At 39.9% G+C, this 18,318-nt stretch overlaps 1 protein-coding gene and 1 long non-coding RNA gene across 2 annotated transcripts; both read right to left on the bottom strand.

The window, feature by feature from the left end:
- LOC130212941 (uncharacterized) lies at nt 1–5,579 on the bottom strand. Its single transcript, XR_008835427.1, has 3 exons — nt 5,446–5,579; nt 2,518–2,675; nt 1–1,063 (listed from the first exon to the last, which is right to left on the bottom strand). It is a non-coding gene; the product is annotated as an uncharacterized LOC130212941 (long non-coding RNA).
- A 1,306-nt stretch (nt 5,580–6,885) lies between these two features.
- On the bottom strand, nt 6,886–8,247 carry twist1b (twist family bHLH transcription factor 1b). Its single transcript, XM_056444384.1, has 2 exons — nt 7,592–8,247; nt 6,886–7,421 (listed from the first exon to the last, which is right to left on the bottom strand). The coding sequence occupies exon 1, from the start codon at nt 8,122–8,124 to the stop codon at nt 7,618–7,620; it is 507 nt and encodes a 168-aa protein (XP_056300359.1). The 5' UTR covers nt 8,125–8,247; the 3' UTR covers nt 6,886–7,421; nt 7,592–7,617.
- Between the last annotated feature and the right edge of the window lie 10,071 nt (nt 8,248–18,318).

The following is an 18,318-nucleotide window of genomic DNA, read 5'->3' on the forward strand; positions in this document are numbered from 1 at the left end:
AGAGATTTAAAGTTTATTTCCTTTTTTATTTACTTTGGATGAATACATACAAAAGAAACACATGTCAACAGCTGAACTCATGCACAAGATGATTTAATGCCATCATGCAGTTGGTGATGTTGCAGGTAAACATTTAATTAAACTCTCAAACAGACCAAATTAAGAAACACAAGCAAAAGATCTAATCAGTTAGTCTAACCACAAATTTATTATTTTTCATATTCTCAAAATAGTAGGTAGTGATGAAGGTAATAAAATGTGTGTCCTAGTGATAGACTTATGCGGTCCAACTATTCAGGAATCCAAGCACTCACATTTACTGTTTCATACAACATTTATATAATCTGATTTCTGTCTTTTATGGAAGTGTCACTTCTCTATAAAGGATGTTCTTGTTGTGCCACTGTGAATATAACAGGCAGGGATATTGTGTAAGTCGAGTCAGTTATCACCCAGATCTTATCAGCCGGACCAGCGTGGCTGAATGAAGGGCCTTAAGTGGTGGCGCTCTTCCAGGGGTCACAGAGAGCTGCGAATCAAAGAGGGAGCCAGAGGTTGACCAAACACTGTTCTCCCACTGCCCTTATGAAAAACTATCTGTCAAACACGAGCCATCCTCTTTGAACTTGATTTAGCACTGAGGTCGCAAACAGCCGTTGTTCTGTTGTGCAGAACAAAGCCGGCACCCTGATGACATGGAGATAGGAGATAAGAAGAGGTTTATGTTGACTTAAACTAAGATTATCACTGGGCTCTCAACACCGACTTCATTCTTATAATTTATAACTATTTTAACTGCTCAGGCTATCAAACATGAAGTTCTCACTTTTCAGACTTAGAGAAGTTCTCTGTGAAATCGGAAAAAATACAAAATGCTCATAAAAAAAACATGTATTTTTTAAGAACTAAACAAACCATGAATCTAATATCTAATAGCTTCTTACATGCATATAACAAGCATGTGAGCTTGTTTTTCATGTCGTTACTGTTGTTGTTGATGTCATTGTCTTTGTCATCTGACCAAGTGGCTCCTGACACCATGTGTGAAGAGTCAGCGGCGCTCCTGTTGGGATGTGAGGAAACACATGATGAGTCATCACTGGCAGAGCATATTAAAACCAGTTGACAACTTTACTAAAGGAACACATATGGAAATGTATCCTGTTTATTACTCACTGATTTATGGCAACACAAGAGATTATTAAAGAAGATAAAACATCACGTTCACTCTATAAAGGCAACTGTACATCACAGCTGGTTGTCCAGGAGGCCAATTGTATATCCCTTATTTATTCTCCATTAGTAGTTCAACCACATAGTTTTGTTTTGGCAGTTATATTAATCACTTTGTTGGTGCTAAATTTGATTTTAGCACCCTTTATGCATCTTCAAAGTAAAAATCTATTTGACTTTTGTGAGAAAACAAAGGAATGAATTGCCTCTTCAATTTCAATGACAGACAGGAGGGAGGAATATAAATGATTCAATGCAAAAGTCCATTCATTAAGTCTAGATTTGGCTTGGCATCACGTTGATGACCCTCAACAGGGTTTTCATTTATCTATTTTTTAATTCTACTGTTTTGTGCCTTTTATGATTTCATGCATCACTCGTATCCATTAAACATTTTTGAAGAGTTGGTTTGTTGTGCATGTTCCTTTTTATTCATCCAAAATGACCAAAGTCTGTTTTAAACCAAGTTCTTTGCAACGATGGTCAATTAGACTCGCTAAGAATTTGCTAAATTGGATAAGAATCAAGTATTTAAGATGGTTCGGAGTGAATAAGGAGTCATCATGGTAACAACCCATCCATTATCAGCGTGAAGTTAGAGTCCCAGGATTCAGTGTTGGTGGGAATGGTGGGCCAGCAGGTTAATGAAGGCAATGGGATTAATACCCGTGGAGTGGTGCCCTCAGGGACAGGGACACTGCATCATTAGAGCCGATTAGCCCGGGGCAATACACTCATTGCCTCAATAAGGGACAAATTGTGCTCTGCCACTATTTACATCACATTACTTTAAATCAATTGAGATTTTTTTTCAAGTTTTACAGACATATTTACAGGTATTGTTTTATAATGAACGACGTATTGAATTTCTCATTGTATAAACATATTAAACTTCTCACTGTGTGTTTGGTTATTAACTCTGATGCATGTGCACACTTTACTAAATGTGTGGTTCAGTTTCCACAACGAGTGAAACGCTCATCAGACAGTTTACATGCTGTAGTGAGGTATTCTTTTTCTCTCTCCCCATAGAAAATAATTCTTTGTACTTCATGCTCAAACTGGGGCTACAGTTATATACTCCATCTTGATTGAACATAAACAGGAATGTTTGAAATCACTGCGTTGGACTACGACTGCCCGCCTCTCCATCTGTATGTTTATACTTCCTGTGAGAGGCCCTCTATTTATGGACAACTGAAGAACACAAATAATCATTCTCCTCCAGTAAAAAAATCTGCTCTTATTATCTGCAAAATTTGCAATGCCTTTGTGTACACTCACGTTGCCTTCAGATTGCCTGTTTATTATTCCAGCGTTTCTGCTGAGCCAATGGGGATCCAGCCAATTCCAAAAGGTGCCAAGTCCTTTCCAACCTTTTCCTGTCTGTGACATCATTGTGCATTCCCCTGAAACACACTGATCCGTGTCTTGTCTGCAGCCTGGGTGGCACACGTCACACGCAGCAAAGGTTAAACACAAGGTGCACACGTCTTGGCGGGGCCCTTTGGACACGTATCAAAGGACATCTCTGGTCCTGGACACGGTCACATTGCATGCCTTAATCATGCCGTCATTCTTCCTGACCAGTCCACCTCTCACTGCATGAAACGCTGACCTGTTAGGGCTTCACATTTTTACTTGAAATATGTAATTTGCCAACTTAAACATTGTGTGTGTTCACAAGCCTTCAAAAAAGATTCAGAAAAAGCATCTATTTAACATTTTGTCAAACAGCCAAAGGTGTACGATTCCTCCTGTCAGGTCAACTTCTATCCAAATATCTCAAGAAATAGCTCGTCAATGTAACTTTGATATAGATCATTTACCTAATGGGTAATCTTTGCACATAAAATGCACATTTTGTTGTTGTTGAAGGAGACATTTCATGCAGCACTGAGGTTTTTGGTTTTCTTTCTGCCGGTTCACATTCACATCCTAAATGCAAAACTATGTGATCAAAACTAGTTTGCTTTGTCTGCTGAAAGTTGAGAAATAAAATAAATGCAGTTTGAGATCATCTGGAAGCATGAGCGGGAAACAGTAAATCTGATAAATACCAAACCGCCTCTCTTTGTTGTTTTATGTTTAGATACATCAAGTAGGTGCAGCGCAGGTGTCTGCGCCATTTAAATGTATCGTCTTACTTCTCGATTCCAGGTTGATTTTTACCCTTTTAGAGGACTAATTAATATAAATACAACTTTTTATATTCAGGGGAAAATACTTTTTAAAGTTAGATTATCCACCTGTTAGTTGGCAACACTCTCGAACCAACAGTTGATTATCAAGAGTGTAATCTGTGATTTAGGGGATACTTTTGAATTGATGATGAAGCATCATCTTCATCTTCCTTCTGCAGTGATCGGATGAGAAGGAAGTGGAAATATCCCATGTTTCATTCTTTGACACACAGTTCTTCATAAAATCTTCAGATCTCATGGCGCTGTCATCTGAGGTATGCGCAGCTGCTGCTCGATGCCCTTTCTCAACAGCAACAGGTCAGTGGGCCTTTAACAGGTACTCGTAGCGCCATCTGCTCGGAGATGCACAATAATTATATTTTATGATTTATATTGTATATCCCAACAAATACATATTCATATGCATTTCTTGGCATTTTGTTTGCTTCAACTTTTTTTCTCCAACAACCGAGTTTGTGGCAGCAAAAAGTTTTCAGTTTCGACGACGCTTTTTATGGAGTCGATGGTACGCAGTATGGCTGCTTGCAGCTTGATTCATTTATTTGTCGTGGTTCACAACTGCTCTGCTTATAAAACGCCCTCTCAACAAAGAGCTGCGTGTTAATGTGTTCAATACTCAGCAGACTCCATAAGCAGCATGTATGCACGGTGTCTGTTGAGCCTCGCTTGTGTTTCCTTGCCTCCCGAGAAATTCTCTGATCTTATCTCCATGCAACAGCGACTCGCCTTAATGTTCACATTCTGATGTTTTGTTAAAGATGGGGAAGAAACTGGTCCTGAAAGAGTCGCATTCCCAATAAGAGGACTTTTCATTTCTCACTGATACTCAAAATGGAAAATCATCTGGAATTCCGCATAAAATTGTGGAAATGGACCTAAAGTTTTCACATGTTGAGCTCAGAAATAAACATTTTAATGCCACAACATACACTAAAGTCATCGTGAGTATATTGTTCATTGGTATACATGTTATATAAATTATTCAAACAACCTCTTACATTATTAGTATTTATATACCATATTATTTTAGGGAAGCTGCAAATAAAAATTAATCAAATAAAGATTAGTATAAATGTAAAAAATAAATCTAAATAGAATAACAAGATATATATCAAATTTGATATCATTAAAACGAGGCAGCATCTGAAGTGATAAAGTAACTGCATGTCAGCTGCTGATGCACGTGAATAAAGTGAGATATTTGGTTACAAACCGGAGAGACATAGAGATAATCAAGAATTATAAGGTTAACGCCAGGTGCAGCTTAATACATTGTCAATAATAATAACAATAATACTAATTCTAATAATGTGTGTTGTTAAATAACGTTTCATTAAAATCTGTATATCGATAGATTTCTTATAGACGTTTCAGATTGTACAACTGTACAATTTAGAGCGAGTGATTCATTTCAACACATGGAAGCATTACTCAGATAATAAAGGAAGAGAAAAATAGCCAATTGTAATTTGATATCGTGAAGTCAATCTAGTCTATTTATTGTAATTCAAGTTATTGTTCTTGTATGACACAACAGTTCTCGTAAAGGTTTAGTCAAGGGTTGTGTATGTGTCATGCATTTCTTTTTTCTCTCCCAATAGCTGCATGATGAATTCTCGCCCATTTCTCAGTTACACCCCTTCTTTAGCTCCCTCCTTCCCCTCCTTCCCCCAAACACACACGCACACACACATACACGCAGACCCCCTTCACCCCACCCCCACACACACACGCACACACACTCCCACACACACACACAGATACACACGCACACACATACACACACACACATGCGCGCACACACACACGCCCACACGCTTCAAAGAAGCCTGTAACTTCGACGGCAGTAGGCCCGTTAGAGTTGGAAGCTTTGAAAAAAGACCCTCATTTTAAATCTTGCAGCAAAATGAACATTAAGTCAACATGTCCCACATCTTATGTGTATACTAGAGGCTACTATACTACACAGAGCTCTTGCAGAGAGTCCCCCTTTCCTTCCAACCTATACCTTGGTCTCAGCGCGGGCAGCCGGCTCCATGTTCCTCCCTGCAGGTGGCCCTTTTATTAATCCGTGTTAATCGAGCTGGGTGATCTGGATGTGGGACTCGGACTCCCGGGTCGTGTCTGTGGAAGCAGTGCTCCTCCGAGCTCTCTCTCTGCAGAGTAATGCGCTGCACGGCGAGTCTCTGCAGTCTGAACATCTGCTCGTTTCACGTGACTTTAAAAAAAAATACTAACATCTGTTCTAAATAGGTTTCATTCTGTGCCTCTGCATCGTGTCAATTGCCAACTCCTCTGCTGAAAAAGAGGGAGAGGAAACTTATTTAACCTATTGCATTGCCCAAGGGCTGCACATTTCAAAAAGATTAAACGTTGTGTTTTGTTGTGATACATATCATTTGTTATAAGCTCTGTTCGTTGAGTGGAAGCTGAACTGTACCAAGATGCAGGACCCTCTGTTTATGAATCTGCACTATGTCTGTGAAGCAGTTCCCCCCAACATTGCAGTGAGAATAGCCTCTATGTGCAGACCTACAGCCTATACCTCGGCGGCCTCCTTAAATTTCATAGACATCTGGGAATTCCATACATGCCTCGCAAGCCAATTACACACCTTCAAACGGACACACACTTTGATTTGGAGAGTGAGAAACACTTTCCCAGATCACTGAGATCAATCACAGCACGATAACAGCCCATATGAAATATTTATTTAGTGTCAATAATCGAGAATATGTTGCTATGTTGCATGTCTTAAAAATCACACGAGGCTATTACCATATTCCATTTAGGATTAAAGGCTTTACTTGTTGTCACCATGAAGGTTGTGCTGCATTAAAATAGAAAAACGAGTTAGTTTGATGACAACACGTCTGAAGGCCTGAGCACGTAACTGCGGAAGAGAGACTGTAGCATGGGTCCAACAGCAGGTTGACATGACCCCAGTGTAACATATTTACTTATAATGGTGAGTCCCAGGTCCTTAATCCAACTGTAAACAAATACAGGAAAAGGGCGAGTGAGAGAGAAACTGGAGACTGCACGAGGCTTTAACATTTTTAATTAAAATGGAATTTTAACTTCGTTTACACAGACTTGCTCTGGGTTTTTTTTACAGGAGATTTTTTTCGATAATACTTTTCCTCAAGTTAAAATGGTGTCTTAAATAGTTTTAGTCATAAATGACAATAACGTGTATTTTTTCTCTCTTCCTTTTGGATGTGTATATATTTTTAAAGATGCATGTTTCTCCAACGCCTTCACTCAAGCCAATAATAACTCTGTTTTCCCAAGTGACTGGCGATATAGTGGAACCTTTTGTCGTTAAATCTGATGTGAAGTACAGGCCACGTGATGCATGAGTACGTTATTTCATTTAATGCATAATTTACGTTGCCCACCAATTGTGTTGGCCTCATGAACAAATTAAATTAGCGTTGCAAAAAAAAAAGGTCATATGGAAACACTTTAATCTTCATTTTCTTTAATGCAAAACATATACAAACATTTACAAAAAAACGATAGTAAAAAATAGGAATGCATTTTGTATTTCAGCCTCAGGATCTATTCCTCAATGTAACACGTTTCACCAATAAATAAATAAATGTATTCTGAAAATATTTTTTTTTGCACAGGGTCGATCCACACATTCAGTCTATACCGTGAGCCTCACCACGAGTTGACTCTCACAACTGCTTTGATAATGCACTTTGACCTCCACAGAAATAACTCCTAAGACATGCATTTTAAAAAATGTCTTTTCTTTCAGAAAAAATACACATGATATGTTCATCATTCGTCTTCAACAACATGAAAACGCGTCAGAATGGGAGTGTGTGGAGCTAACGCAGCCTCTCTATCGGGCCTCTGCAAAATTATCCCACAACTTGTGCCGTCTTTGGTTTAAATAGAGTGATCCCATGTATCCAGCATTGGACTCCAGATTTGTCCAATCATAATCTGATAAGTAGATTCAGCAGTCACCTGTAGGTTAGACAAGGCATTCGTTATAATTGAACTGTGCAGAGAAGTGCACACCACTGTGGCTGCATTAGACCACGGTGCAGCCATTGCATAACATGTTGCACCGGGTTATATTCACCCCACAGTTTAAAGCTTGGATCATGCGTTTTATCTTAAAAAAACAAGCGTACCATTTAGGGCATATTTTCTCCAGATGTTAGTGAGATGTTGACAAGGACCAAGCGCCCTCCATCCTCCACACGGAGAAGGCGTAGCTCAGCCTCTCGTGAGCCACATAACTACAACTTGACATTTTGGAGTCCAGCTCGTCACTCTGCAGAACCTGGTAGAGGAAGTCGATGTATCTGGCTGCAAGTTTTAAGGTCTGTATTTTGCTGAGTTTGTCCGAGGGCAAAGTGGGGATAATTTTCCTCAAAGATGTGAACGCCTCGTTGAGAGACTGGGTCCTCTGCCGCTCCCGGACGTTGGCCATGACCCGCTGCGACTGGAGATCCTCGAACGACTGGGGGCTGCTGCTGCTGGACTTCTTCCCTCTTTTCCCAGGGGTCGGGCTATCTGAGTCCTCCCCGTTTTTCCTGCTCGGTCTTCTCTTCCTCCCACACCTCTTCGGCTGACTGTCCAACTCCCCCTCGCTGTTGCTCAGGCTGTCTACAGGAGAGACCGGGGAGCTGCTCGACTCTTCCCCCAGATTTTCCTCAGACATCTCCACTTGGGTAGACGGCGGCCAGAAAGTGTCCACAAACTAATGTCCCTCTCATGAAGTCACGGAACTGGTCCACCTGTACGTCTATCTGGCGTTGACGACACCAAAGTATCCATAGATGGGTTCCTGGGAGGACAAGTCTTCTCTGATACTTGAGAAACTTAGGCAGTTCTTATAGGCTGCATAGCGTAAACTTTTTGGGAAGGGACACGATTGGTCAAGAAGATGAATTACGCGAAGTGAGGGGTGGGAGCATCGGAGGAACTATCAGAAACCTCCTAAAACCAAGTCAGAGTTAGAAAAGTCAACAGAGTAACGCCTTTTTTTCCACATTATTATAAATTAAAAAAAACTAAATTATCTTGATAATATGAATCACCATGACTCCAACATGATTTTTTGCAGATATTTTCAAGTTCACTTAAGCGAGGGGAAATCGAACTACATTGTCTCATTATGCATGAATGTTAAAAGGGCCTCCGAAACGAAACCACGTTTATAAAACAGCCATATATAAACTAAATTATCACCCTGTGTGTAACAACGTTGCTTCTATGCGCCCTGGTGTAAACAATCCGTATATTTTATCACTTTACATCCATCCGTTCAACATCCATCCAATAAAATGCTGATGGTGCCGTCACATCACTGCTGCAATGTTTGATATACTCTCCAGTAATTGAGCTGCCACTTCTGTTTCCTGCAACCTAATTGTTACATCTCTGCAGACCAAACACACAGATTTAGTTTTTATATTATAGCCTCAAGTGTTCCTCAACCAAGTAAGATCAAAATAATTGTATAGGCGCCATATGATGCCAAGCTAACATGTTTTTCCTTGTAGGACTGCTGCATGCTCTAAATATATTCCCCACAAGAGGGCATGTTTAAAAAAATTACTTTTATAGATCTTAGCATAACATATTTGGAAAACTGTTGTAAAATAAAGTTGTTGTTTCTTTGTTCCTCCATAAAACAATACAATACGTGAGCATATTCCCTGTTGGTTACAGTCAAATATGAGGAAAGGGCAGCTCTGAGTTAAGACCCTCTGGTATTTACTAGGTTGGTGATACAATATCCATCTTGTTTAGTGGAGGATTACTTTGTTTAGGTTAAGATGGCTGTGGTCCACAGGAGCAGCATCTGGTTCAGGAAACAAGGGGGCATTCAAGGTCAGAGGTCACAACACCAGTGGACATCTATTTACATCCTCGGACAGGCCTAAGAGTGAAGTATTGTTCCAGGTGAAACACAGGCTTGTTTAAGTGTAACATTTTACATTATCACAAAAGGAAATGTCATATTTGTTTCATTTTCTCATTCACTCATATTAATATGCTCTAAAGTAAAGGTGGGATTTCATATCTCAAGGTTTGTAATTCATCTTACGAGAAACGCATGATGAAGAGCAGCTTCAGCCTCTTCAAGGTGAGCGTACCTGTCTGCTGGCCCTGTCCATGGTGCTGATCTCAGCATCCACCACTCTCTACCTGCTGCACCTCACAGGTAAGCAGCTGGAGCTCCAACCACCTTGTCTTGTCTAATTCCCTTTGCTAGCATTTTCCAACAACTTGCTAGAATTTACTTTGATGTTTAATCCTGACAGCTTTTCACAGAAAGTGTGTGATTCTGTGTTTTTAAGCGGGCCGTGAGTAAATTGACTGCATATTCTTTAAACAGGAAAGAGGTGAGAGCGAATGAGGTGAGATGACATGCAACTATGGATAACTAATAGGGAGACAATCAATTATCATGGTATTTTTGACCAAATACCTCAACATTTATATTGTATGATATATTATATTGAGAGGTAATCATTGTTACTTACAGAAAATATTTACTCAAGGAAATTTCTGATGACTGTATCACTAATGTGGATATGATGACTGAGTGAGTGCAAGAAATAGAAAAGCTAGAACAGCCTGGTAAGTTGAGAAAATATATCACTTTACTGTAATGCAGCCTTTAAAACCAGGAAAAGACATATTGTTTTATATTGCCATATTAGAATGTTATGATATTCAAAATTAAGAAAATATCTTGTCTCATATCATGACATCGATACAAATATTGCCCAGCCCTTCCTATATTCCTGTTATTTTAGTTGTTTTTCTCTTGTTGAGGGATATTTATGAATACAGCAAATACAAACAATATAACAATCCATCCAGCGATGTTTTGATGGCCTGGTCAACATCTTAGACCCCTCTGGCAACACTATCACCCCGTAAAATGATAATAATGCAAAGGCTAGCATCAACTCCCACATTTACATTTCTTGGCAGCTTGCTCTGTCAAGTTCAGCTCTTTGCTGCTAAAGTGACTCTGAGAAAACACAGCTGCTTCTCGGGAATATGATGTCATCACAGGACAACTCCTCCAGTGTTGATCTTTAATAAAGACGAAACCTTCATCAGTCACTCACAGACTGTCAGTGCTTGTACACGAAGAGGAGATAAACAGCGTTGATTGTTTTTGGGTGTGATTTACCGTGCGTTGCTGTCCGCTGGGCCTCGAGCTGTGGCTAAGAATTGATGAAGAAAGCCTTTGTCCTTATCAATGAGCAGTGAGTGGGTGTTATGATAAATGTAAGTGTATATTTCTGACTCATGCAATTTGACACACCAGTCATGAGTGACCCCAGAGCGTCATTAACCACCCGGTGGTTCTCGAGGTCACATGAAGGCAGACACAACTCAGGCTCTCCCTCACTAAGTCCTTAGCCACAGCCAGATCCACAGAGACCTGTCTATTTTCTCTGCTCGGGCCTTGGAAGGCAGTGTTTCTCTATCAGCCTACTCATATCTATTGAAATAACAAACCGCAGTCTTCCACATGCACGAGGCTCCCACAACGGACCGTGATATTCATGTTCACTCCATTAAACTTTAACCGCAATGAGTGCGGTGCCAGCTCGCTAAGACGGATCAACTGCACGGGATGAGAAAAGACAGGAGTGCGTTCTTCAAAGAGCAAGTCCCGGATAGCCCTCTAATCAACCCTCAGGACTAACAAGGTCAAACAGCAGAGTTGAATGACAGCATGTTTCCGCAGCAAAGGTCTCAAAATGTCCCGTTGTGTCGAGAAATCCTGACATCATATCAGGGGATTTCTGATAAGAGCAGTCCAGTGGTGTATGATGAGAGAGGATTTGGGGGTTGAATCAGGAGGTGAGGATGAAAACATGCCTTTATAAGCTGTCTGGATACTTAGGAGCCAAGACTCCTAAGTTAGCTGTAAAGGAAAGCCTTTGAAAGCAGAGTGCTTTGATGTTGCAGGTTCTAATCGTGGTTCAAGTCCTGTATTCCTGCAGCAGAGCACAAGTTCACCATGTCAGAGAAAACTGAGTAAAGCCTGGAACCCTATCTCATAAATAGTATTACTTTTTAAAGAGCGAAAAGAACAATGAAGAGCTGCACATGTCCATATGCACGCGTGTGGGTGTGATAGATTGTTCTGTTAAATCTATTCATGTCGTGCTAATGACTCTGTGGGATATCACACAGCTCTACCGCACAATGACACCTTATTAGCCACGAAGAACCAACAAACCTCCAGTATGTTTTCACAGCTTGGAAGCTCTGGGAGATGTGGGGTCTGAGGACGAACTGGCATCCGAGCAGTACAATCTTTGTCCCCCCCCCCACACACACACACACACACACACACACACACACACACACACACACACACACACACACACACACACACACACACACAAAACAAACATAAACCTTCCTCAAAGGGTTTGAGAAAGTGTCTCACTGGTCTAACTTTACTCACAAAACAACAACACAAACCATATAGTAAAACAAAAGCATGGAGACTCACTTAATTCTGCATTTAACTCACATAACCTCACTTTCTGTCAATGAAGATGAACTTCTGCACATATATGCGGTGCCCTGGCCACTTCTAAAACCTAATTCTCGAAGCCTTCTGCTGCCTGTAACGCTCACTTTCACGCAGCAGACCACACACACGTTCAGCAGGGCTGCTGCAGCCTGCAGACCAGGGCACTGATCCACGCAGTGAAAATATCTGTTCTCAGTGACAGTAGCTTTACCGTATTGTGGCGGGACTGTAAGAGCTTGACAGGTGCTGCTGTACATTTAGAGATAGTGTCTGTTTCTTGCTCATTAGGACATGTGATTCATTTGTCACCGTTAAATGGGGGAGAATACATCGGATGAATTGTGGGGGCTGCAGTTTATAGTGCTGTTGAAATTGTATTGCATTATGAGATGTTTCTAATATTTGTTCCACCCTGTGTATATCAAGTAGGGTATAGACTTAACAGAGTTTGAGTACGTACCAGAAAAATAACAAAAGGTTGAGTGATGTATTATAAAGAAGTATGCATACACTAAAAGGAACATTAGATCATAAACAACAGTGAACAATGGTAACTGTGGCTGCGTATTATATTATACTGCCAGTCTACATCACAAACTTGTGGTATCTATACAGAATTGTTTTTTTGCTTGTCTTTTTTTAATGATATCTGTTGACACACAATGCAGTTTTGTTTTTCGGGTGCTCACAACATGGAAAAAGGGCCTTTGTGAAACAATGCCCTAGTTGCCCTTTACAATTCACAGATCTCACTGTCAACTGTTTTTATTGGAAACATTTTCTCCCAATGAAATAGTCTTGATAAAATGCAATTTGAGAAGAAAACAGTTCATCTGATGTGCAAGTAAATTGCTCTCAAAAAAGGCTGAAGGTCAGAACATTTTGGGGAAGAGAGCCAAGACGACACATATGTGTCACTTTCCTTGTCTTAATAATAGTATAAAAAAATGATAATAAACATGCATTCACATATACAACATAATACAAACCTTGACACTGAATACAGAACAAGAGGCAATTCCTGGTGATGTTCTCAAACCATTCCTTCTTACAAAACTCTTATATGTAATGATGGCATGCGTGGAATAGACAAGAACACATTCACATTCATAAGTGCGACGCAAGTGCATGCTGGATAGCAATCACAAAAACAAGAATTATTCTCGTGCACTGCTGTCATGTTTCCATGATCTAGTTCTCCTTTTATTGTCTCATAAATTAAGCATAACTGACAAGATGACTTGGCAACGACCACCTGTTTGGAACGTCATCAGCTGTGCTCCCTTTATGAAATATTTTTTTTAAACTATTGTTGTGAATAACAGAAGTGACTCTTTATCTTCATCTGTGGCTCAAAGCCCAGCGTAATAACCCTGGCAGAGCACATGTTGGACAGCAGCGCAACATGCCATATCAGATGGACTTATGTCGGGGATGAGCGTAATGTCAGTAGTCCAGTGTGGTTCTTCACTCTAACCGCGAGAGCTGCGAGGAGTCCCACCACAGAGTCCCACCACAGCCCCTGTTAATGAAGACTCTGTGAGGAGAGCGGAGGTCAAACAGAGTGCTCCAGCTGCACATGAGGATGAATAGCGAACAGGGGGGATGATGGGCAGAGGTGTGGGGGCGAGGACCTGGGGAGTGATCAGGACAAAGGAGGGTCTCCCATCTTTTGCCAAACCCCACCCCCAAAAAAACACAGATAGATAGATAAATAGATAGATACATAGATAGATAAATAGATAGATAGATAGATCAATAGATAAATAGCATAACAACTAAAGTTCATTAAAAAGTTGAAGGTTTGTGTTTTTTGCCATTCCATATCCCCCCAACACGCATGTATATATCATGATGTAAGACACTCTTACAACCCTTTGCAGGAAGTACATTCTGTAGTATGTGAGGTATAACAGCACTAACTCTCCTCTGAGCTGCAGCTGTGTTCCCATCTCCCCCAGATTTCTGCTCACCTCTGCTCCTCCCTGAGTGTCAGTCAGAGGCGACCTCCTCCTTCAGTCAGACCAATCTGTCAGGACACAATAGGCTACCTCTCCAGCTCTGTTGTTTTTGGAACGAGAATCCTTCAGGCCCGCTTGTTCTCCCTCTTGGTTGACAGAAATTAGCCAAGAAGACATTCTTCTTTGAGGGATTTATCTCGGCCGACTGTAGATGTTGTGTTTTTTCTCAGGGTGTTGTTTACTTTCACTCATCAATGTGGAAGTTGTGTGATCACGGCCACCCAGCTGGGGATCTCTTCAAGATGTGAAGTTATTCATCTTGATTATCACCTTCAATGTTTCTAATTACAAGAGTAGAGGCATAAACTAGTTTATAACTACCACACTATCGTTAAGGTTTTGTTTACATTTTTTGATTTCCTTATCATTATAACCAGCATTAGATTGCTTCTCCATCAGGATAAAAGTGGTTTGACTGATGGCTCAAATCTGTTAAAGACATTACTTTCTGTTGTGAAGTGTAGACACCTGCAGCTTCTGGCTGCTCTCACCATCTGCTGGACATTCTTCAAGTTATAGCAGGTAACAGGAATGTGTCTTTATTCTACAAGAAGAAGCAGCCGTGGTTGTGATGGAAAGTATTTACTTCAGTACAAATTGAGATACATTATTTCCATCGTTAATACTTTATTCTTTTTAAAGCCTAACCAATGTTTACCAGTCTTGTTGCATGCCTGACAAAAAAAGAAGAAAAACAAATGTTTCTAGATGGGGTCATATTTAAGTTTTCTGTGCATTTTAAAATCAAACTATTTACTTTTCAATCCCCTGTAAAGCATGTTAAAGTGCAATATAGGAAAAGTGCTACGAGAACCTTTTGATTCATTGATTAATATGTTTATTTCCCCTCATAACTTCTCAGATGGTTTCATTTCCTTATCTGTTCTCATTCAATTACAAAAAAAGGCAACATTTTGGAGCCCCTGGTCTGACTTCTGTAATAGTCCAGCATAACTACTAATTAGTTGTTCAATTCATTAGATTAGATATATACTTTATTCTAATATACTTTATTTATATATACTGTGGGCTTCTATGGAAGTGTGTAGGCCTATAATCAATAGACTCAAATCGTACTTGAATTTGTATGAACTGCATTTTATTAGTGCTTTTGAATTGACTTATTTTGTTATGTTTTATGAGTGATTTTAGATAAAAATACAGCGAAGCATAATTTAATTTGAAGGTAAATAGCCTATGCTTATTTTTGCATTCTACCAAAGCTTGTCATTTTCTTACGTTCAAGGAGTACACATATTTGAGTGTTCTTATTGGTACCTTTTCCAAAGATGTAAATACTTCTTCTGCTACCCTAAAGGTATCCAGAGTAATACTTTATACATAAGCCAGTAGTTTATGATAGTTGTTCATAGGCCTGAGATCTGTTAATAGATGCTGTGTTGTTAGATGTATGCACTTTCTGAGAAGAAAACAGCCCAGTGGTGAAGTGTTCATCATCATAATGTTATGCTGCAATCCTTAACATTCCCGAGTCTCATTCCCAGCCTTCCTCCATCTGTGTTTTAGATTATTGACGATCTGGGAGTGTCACGGATGGTACATCAGGTCTGTCAGCAGACACGCTCTTTGCACCTCCCCCAAACTATGTGGCACCTGACAAAACCTCTCTCTGCAAGATAGGATGTGATCATCAACCAAAATAAACTAGCCTTCTAACGGGAGGAACTGTAGAAACACATTGCTATTATTCCACTGACGGGCATGTCATCTCAGTAGATCAGGGACTTGCAGATGCTTTTCTCGGCTGTTTATCAAGAACATTTATTCATGGCTTGTAATTTTGCCTAATCTTTATCACGGTGCCCTTCTGCCATGATGAAACTTGGTTTCTGTTTGGTTAGTTGATGGAAAAAGGGAGATTGAGTTAAAGCAAAATGAGGTGTCCAATGATGTGAATGGTTATTACTCACAAAGCCGCTCTGAACACGACCAAACACTTCAGGTTGTTTTTCTCCTTGTGAGTCATTTGGTAACAGAGCTTCCTCCTTCCCAGCGGTGGTCATGGGAAGAGGCTCTGAGCAGGCTGTTAGTCAGCAGAAAGGCATTGAACTCTGGGCAACGATCAACACCTTGTAACACACACCACAAACATATTCAACTCAATCTATAAACACACCGCCCATGTAGGTTTACACAACTTCAACTGTGTCTTTATTTTCATTGTATGAAAAATGAAGTTCCCTTGTTATATTGTTTTAAAAAAGTCTTTGTTTTCAGGCATATTATGCATCAGTAAACCCGATAAATGCAATGTACTTTTCCCATTTTATAATTTCAGCAATAATCAGCTGTGGTCGTTGTCTTGTGGAGGGTTGCCTCTTCCTAATGTATGTGGACTCCAACTACAGTGAAGGTTGCTGTAGACTCACTATTTGATACTGTAGTTAGTGACTTAAGCGTCAGTGATAAATGAAGTGCAACCATTGAAACTAAGCCCTTTTTCTTTCTTTCTGACCTTTGTAATTGCTGAACTTTATCTTTTTACACCTCATCTATTACCAAATTATTACGATGCAATGAGAAAGGTAAGGAGGGTGGGGAAAGGGTGGAGGAGTATAGGCAACACCAGCAATACATTTTGCAGCATACATAAATCAACAGGCTAATAAATTGAAAGTTAAATGACTTCTTGCCCTCTGCATATATCATGGAGGCAAACCAAATGAAGCCTTATATACCCCAGAGGGCAGAGGAATGCTTCTGTTCATTACAGTGATTTGTGGATGCCCCCATGGCTGTTGGCTTGGCTGGAGTCAAACGGTTTAGTCTCACGCATGTTTACTTATAGCAACATGGTTATGTTGATCAGAAATCTGATTATTTATATTATTACAAGAAATACCCAAAAAATGTGGTCGTTTCTGTTTTTAGCCTTCCCCTTTTTAAAATATAATTCCTAACCATCACGTTTTCTGTAAAACTGCAATTGTTTTGCTGTTTTTGACCATAAAGTTTAAGCATAATTTATGACATGCCATGCTGAGAAGTCTCGGAAATTGATAATGTTGCTATCATGAGATAATTTCCCTATCCCATTATTATGTTTTCATATTAAATAAGGTGTTGTTGGCAATAAATAACACATGAGACTTAACACAAATGAGGAACTGTGGAGAATCATGGAAACTCTGAAGATACAATGGCGCCACCCACTGGGCTGAAACCACCTGTGATGCTTCAAAAGGTTTTGGGTTTACCATATATGTATGGCAGATATTTTGTGAAAGCTTCTGTATTGTAAGGTTTATTTTAGATATCCACCTCAATAAGCGTGAAATGAAGTTGTAATAACTGAATCCAGCCACGTATAGATTAAATAGTTGTGTTACTGGGGAAACACCAAACCATTTGAGGTCAGGATATACAATTATCTGCTGTAATATGAAGGATAGTCAACATCTCAGTTGATGTATCATCCTAATTCCTGTGAAAAAAATGCACTAATGGACTAAGTTTGTCTTGGCGGTTAGCCGAGACAAGTGCCAGATAAAACTTCAATTTTTTGGTCTTCTTTTTAAGAAAATAGTATCCTCCCAAACTCTTTAATCCTGCCTGGATCACCACGGCCGACTGAGCTGAGATTGTGAGGTCTCACCTTGTCCCGATGAAGAATAGGGTCTGTCTGGGTCCCTGGTGAGTATTTGCCTTGAAGGAAGAAACCAAGAAAAATACAACGGAATATACATAAAGTACGAACTTAATGTGCATATCACAAACAAATCCTCAGTATTTTGGCTGTGTGGCCTATTTTAGAAATGCTGAAGTAAATTAATGCTTTTTAAAGTGAAAACACTTTTTAAGAGTCACATTTCATTCTGCAATGATTGCACAAGAGACAAAATCTGTATTTTCATACAGTCAAATATTCTCACACGGAAAGCAGGACTCTGTGTTGCCGCAGGTTTGGCAGGAGTGTCACTGACAAGAACTTAATGTGTTAATTCGTTGATGTGTTATAAGGAACAGCAGGGAGCTCTGAGTGAAACGCAGCAGCAGCCTGGAAGAAGCTGTGGACAACAACACATACTCCATAATGACTGATATGTTATATTTTTTTTATCATACAGTTTCTGCACAGCCTTTCCAGAGTTCAAAGGAGAACTAGTCAGCCCTTCTAGTGACCGCAGAAATAAAAATAATCTTTTGTGTGCGAAGTGGTAAAAATATGTCCGACAGCGGTCTACTAAGAAGTGAATGAGTAACTGTGGTATTTTTTTTTTTTAAATAGGGTTGCAGAAGGCAAAGTGTTGTGGTGGCTCTGTTGTGGTGTAGAGTTCCTGTTTACTGGAGTATA

This window comes from Pseudoliparis swirei, chromosome 22 (genome assembly GCF_029220125.1).
Source record: "Pseudoliparis swirei isolate HS2019 ecotype Mariana Trench chromosome 22, NWPU_hadal_v1, whole genome shotgun sequence".
Lineage (NCBI taxonomy): Eukaryota > Metazoa > Chordata > Actinopteri > Perciformes > Liparidae > Pseudoliparis > Pseudoliparis swirei.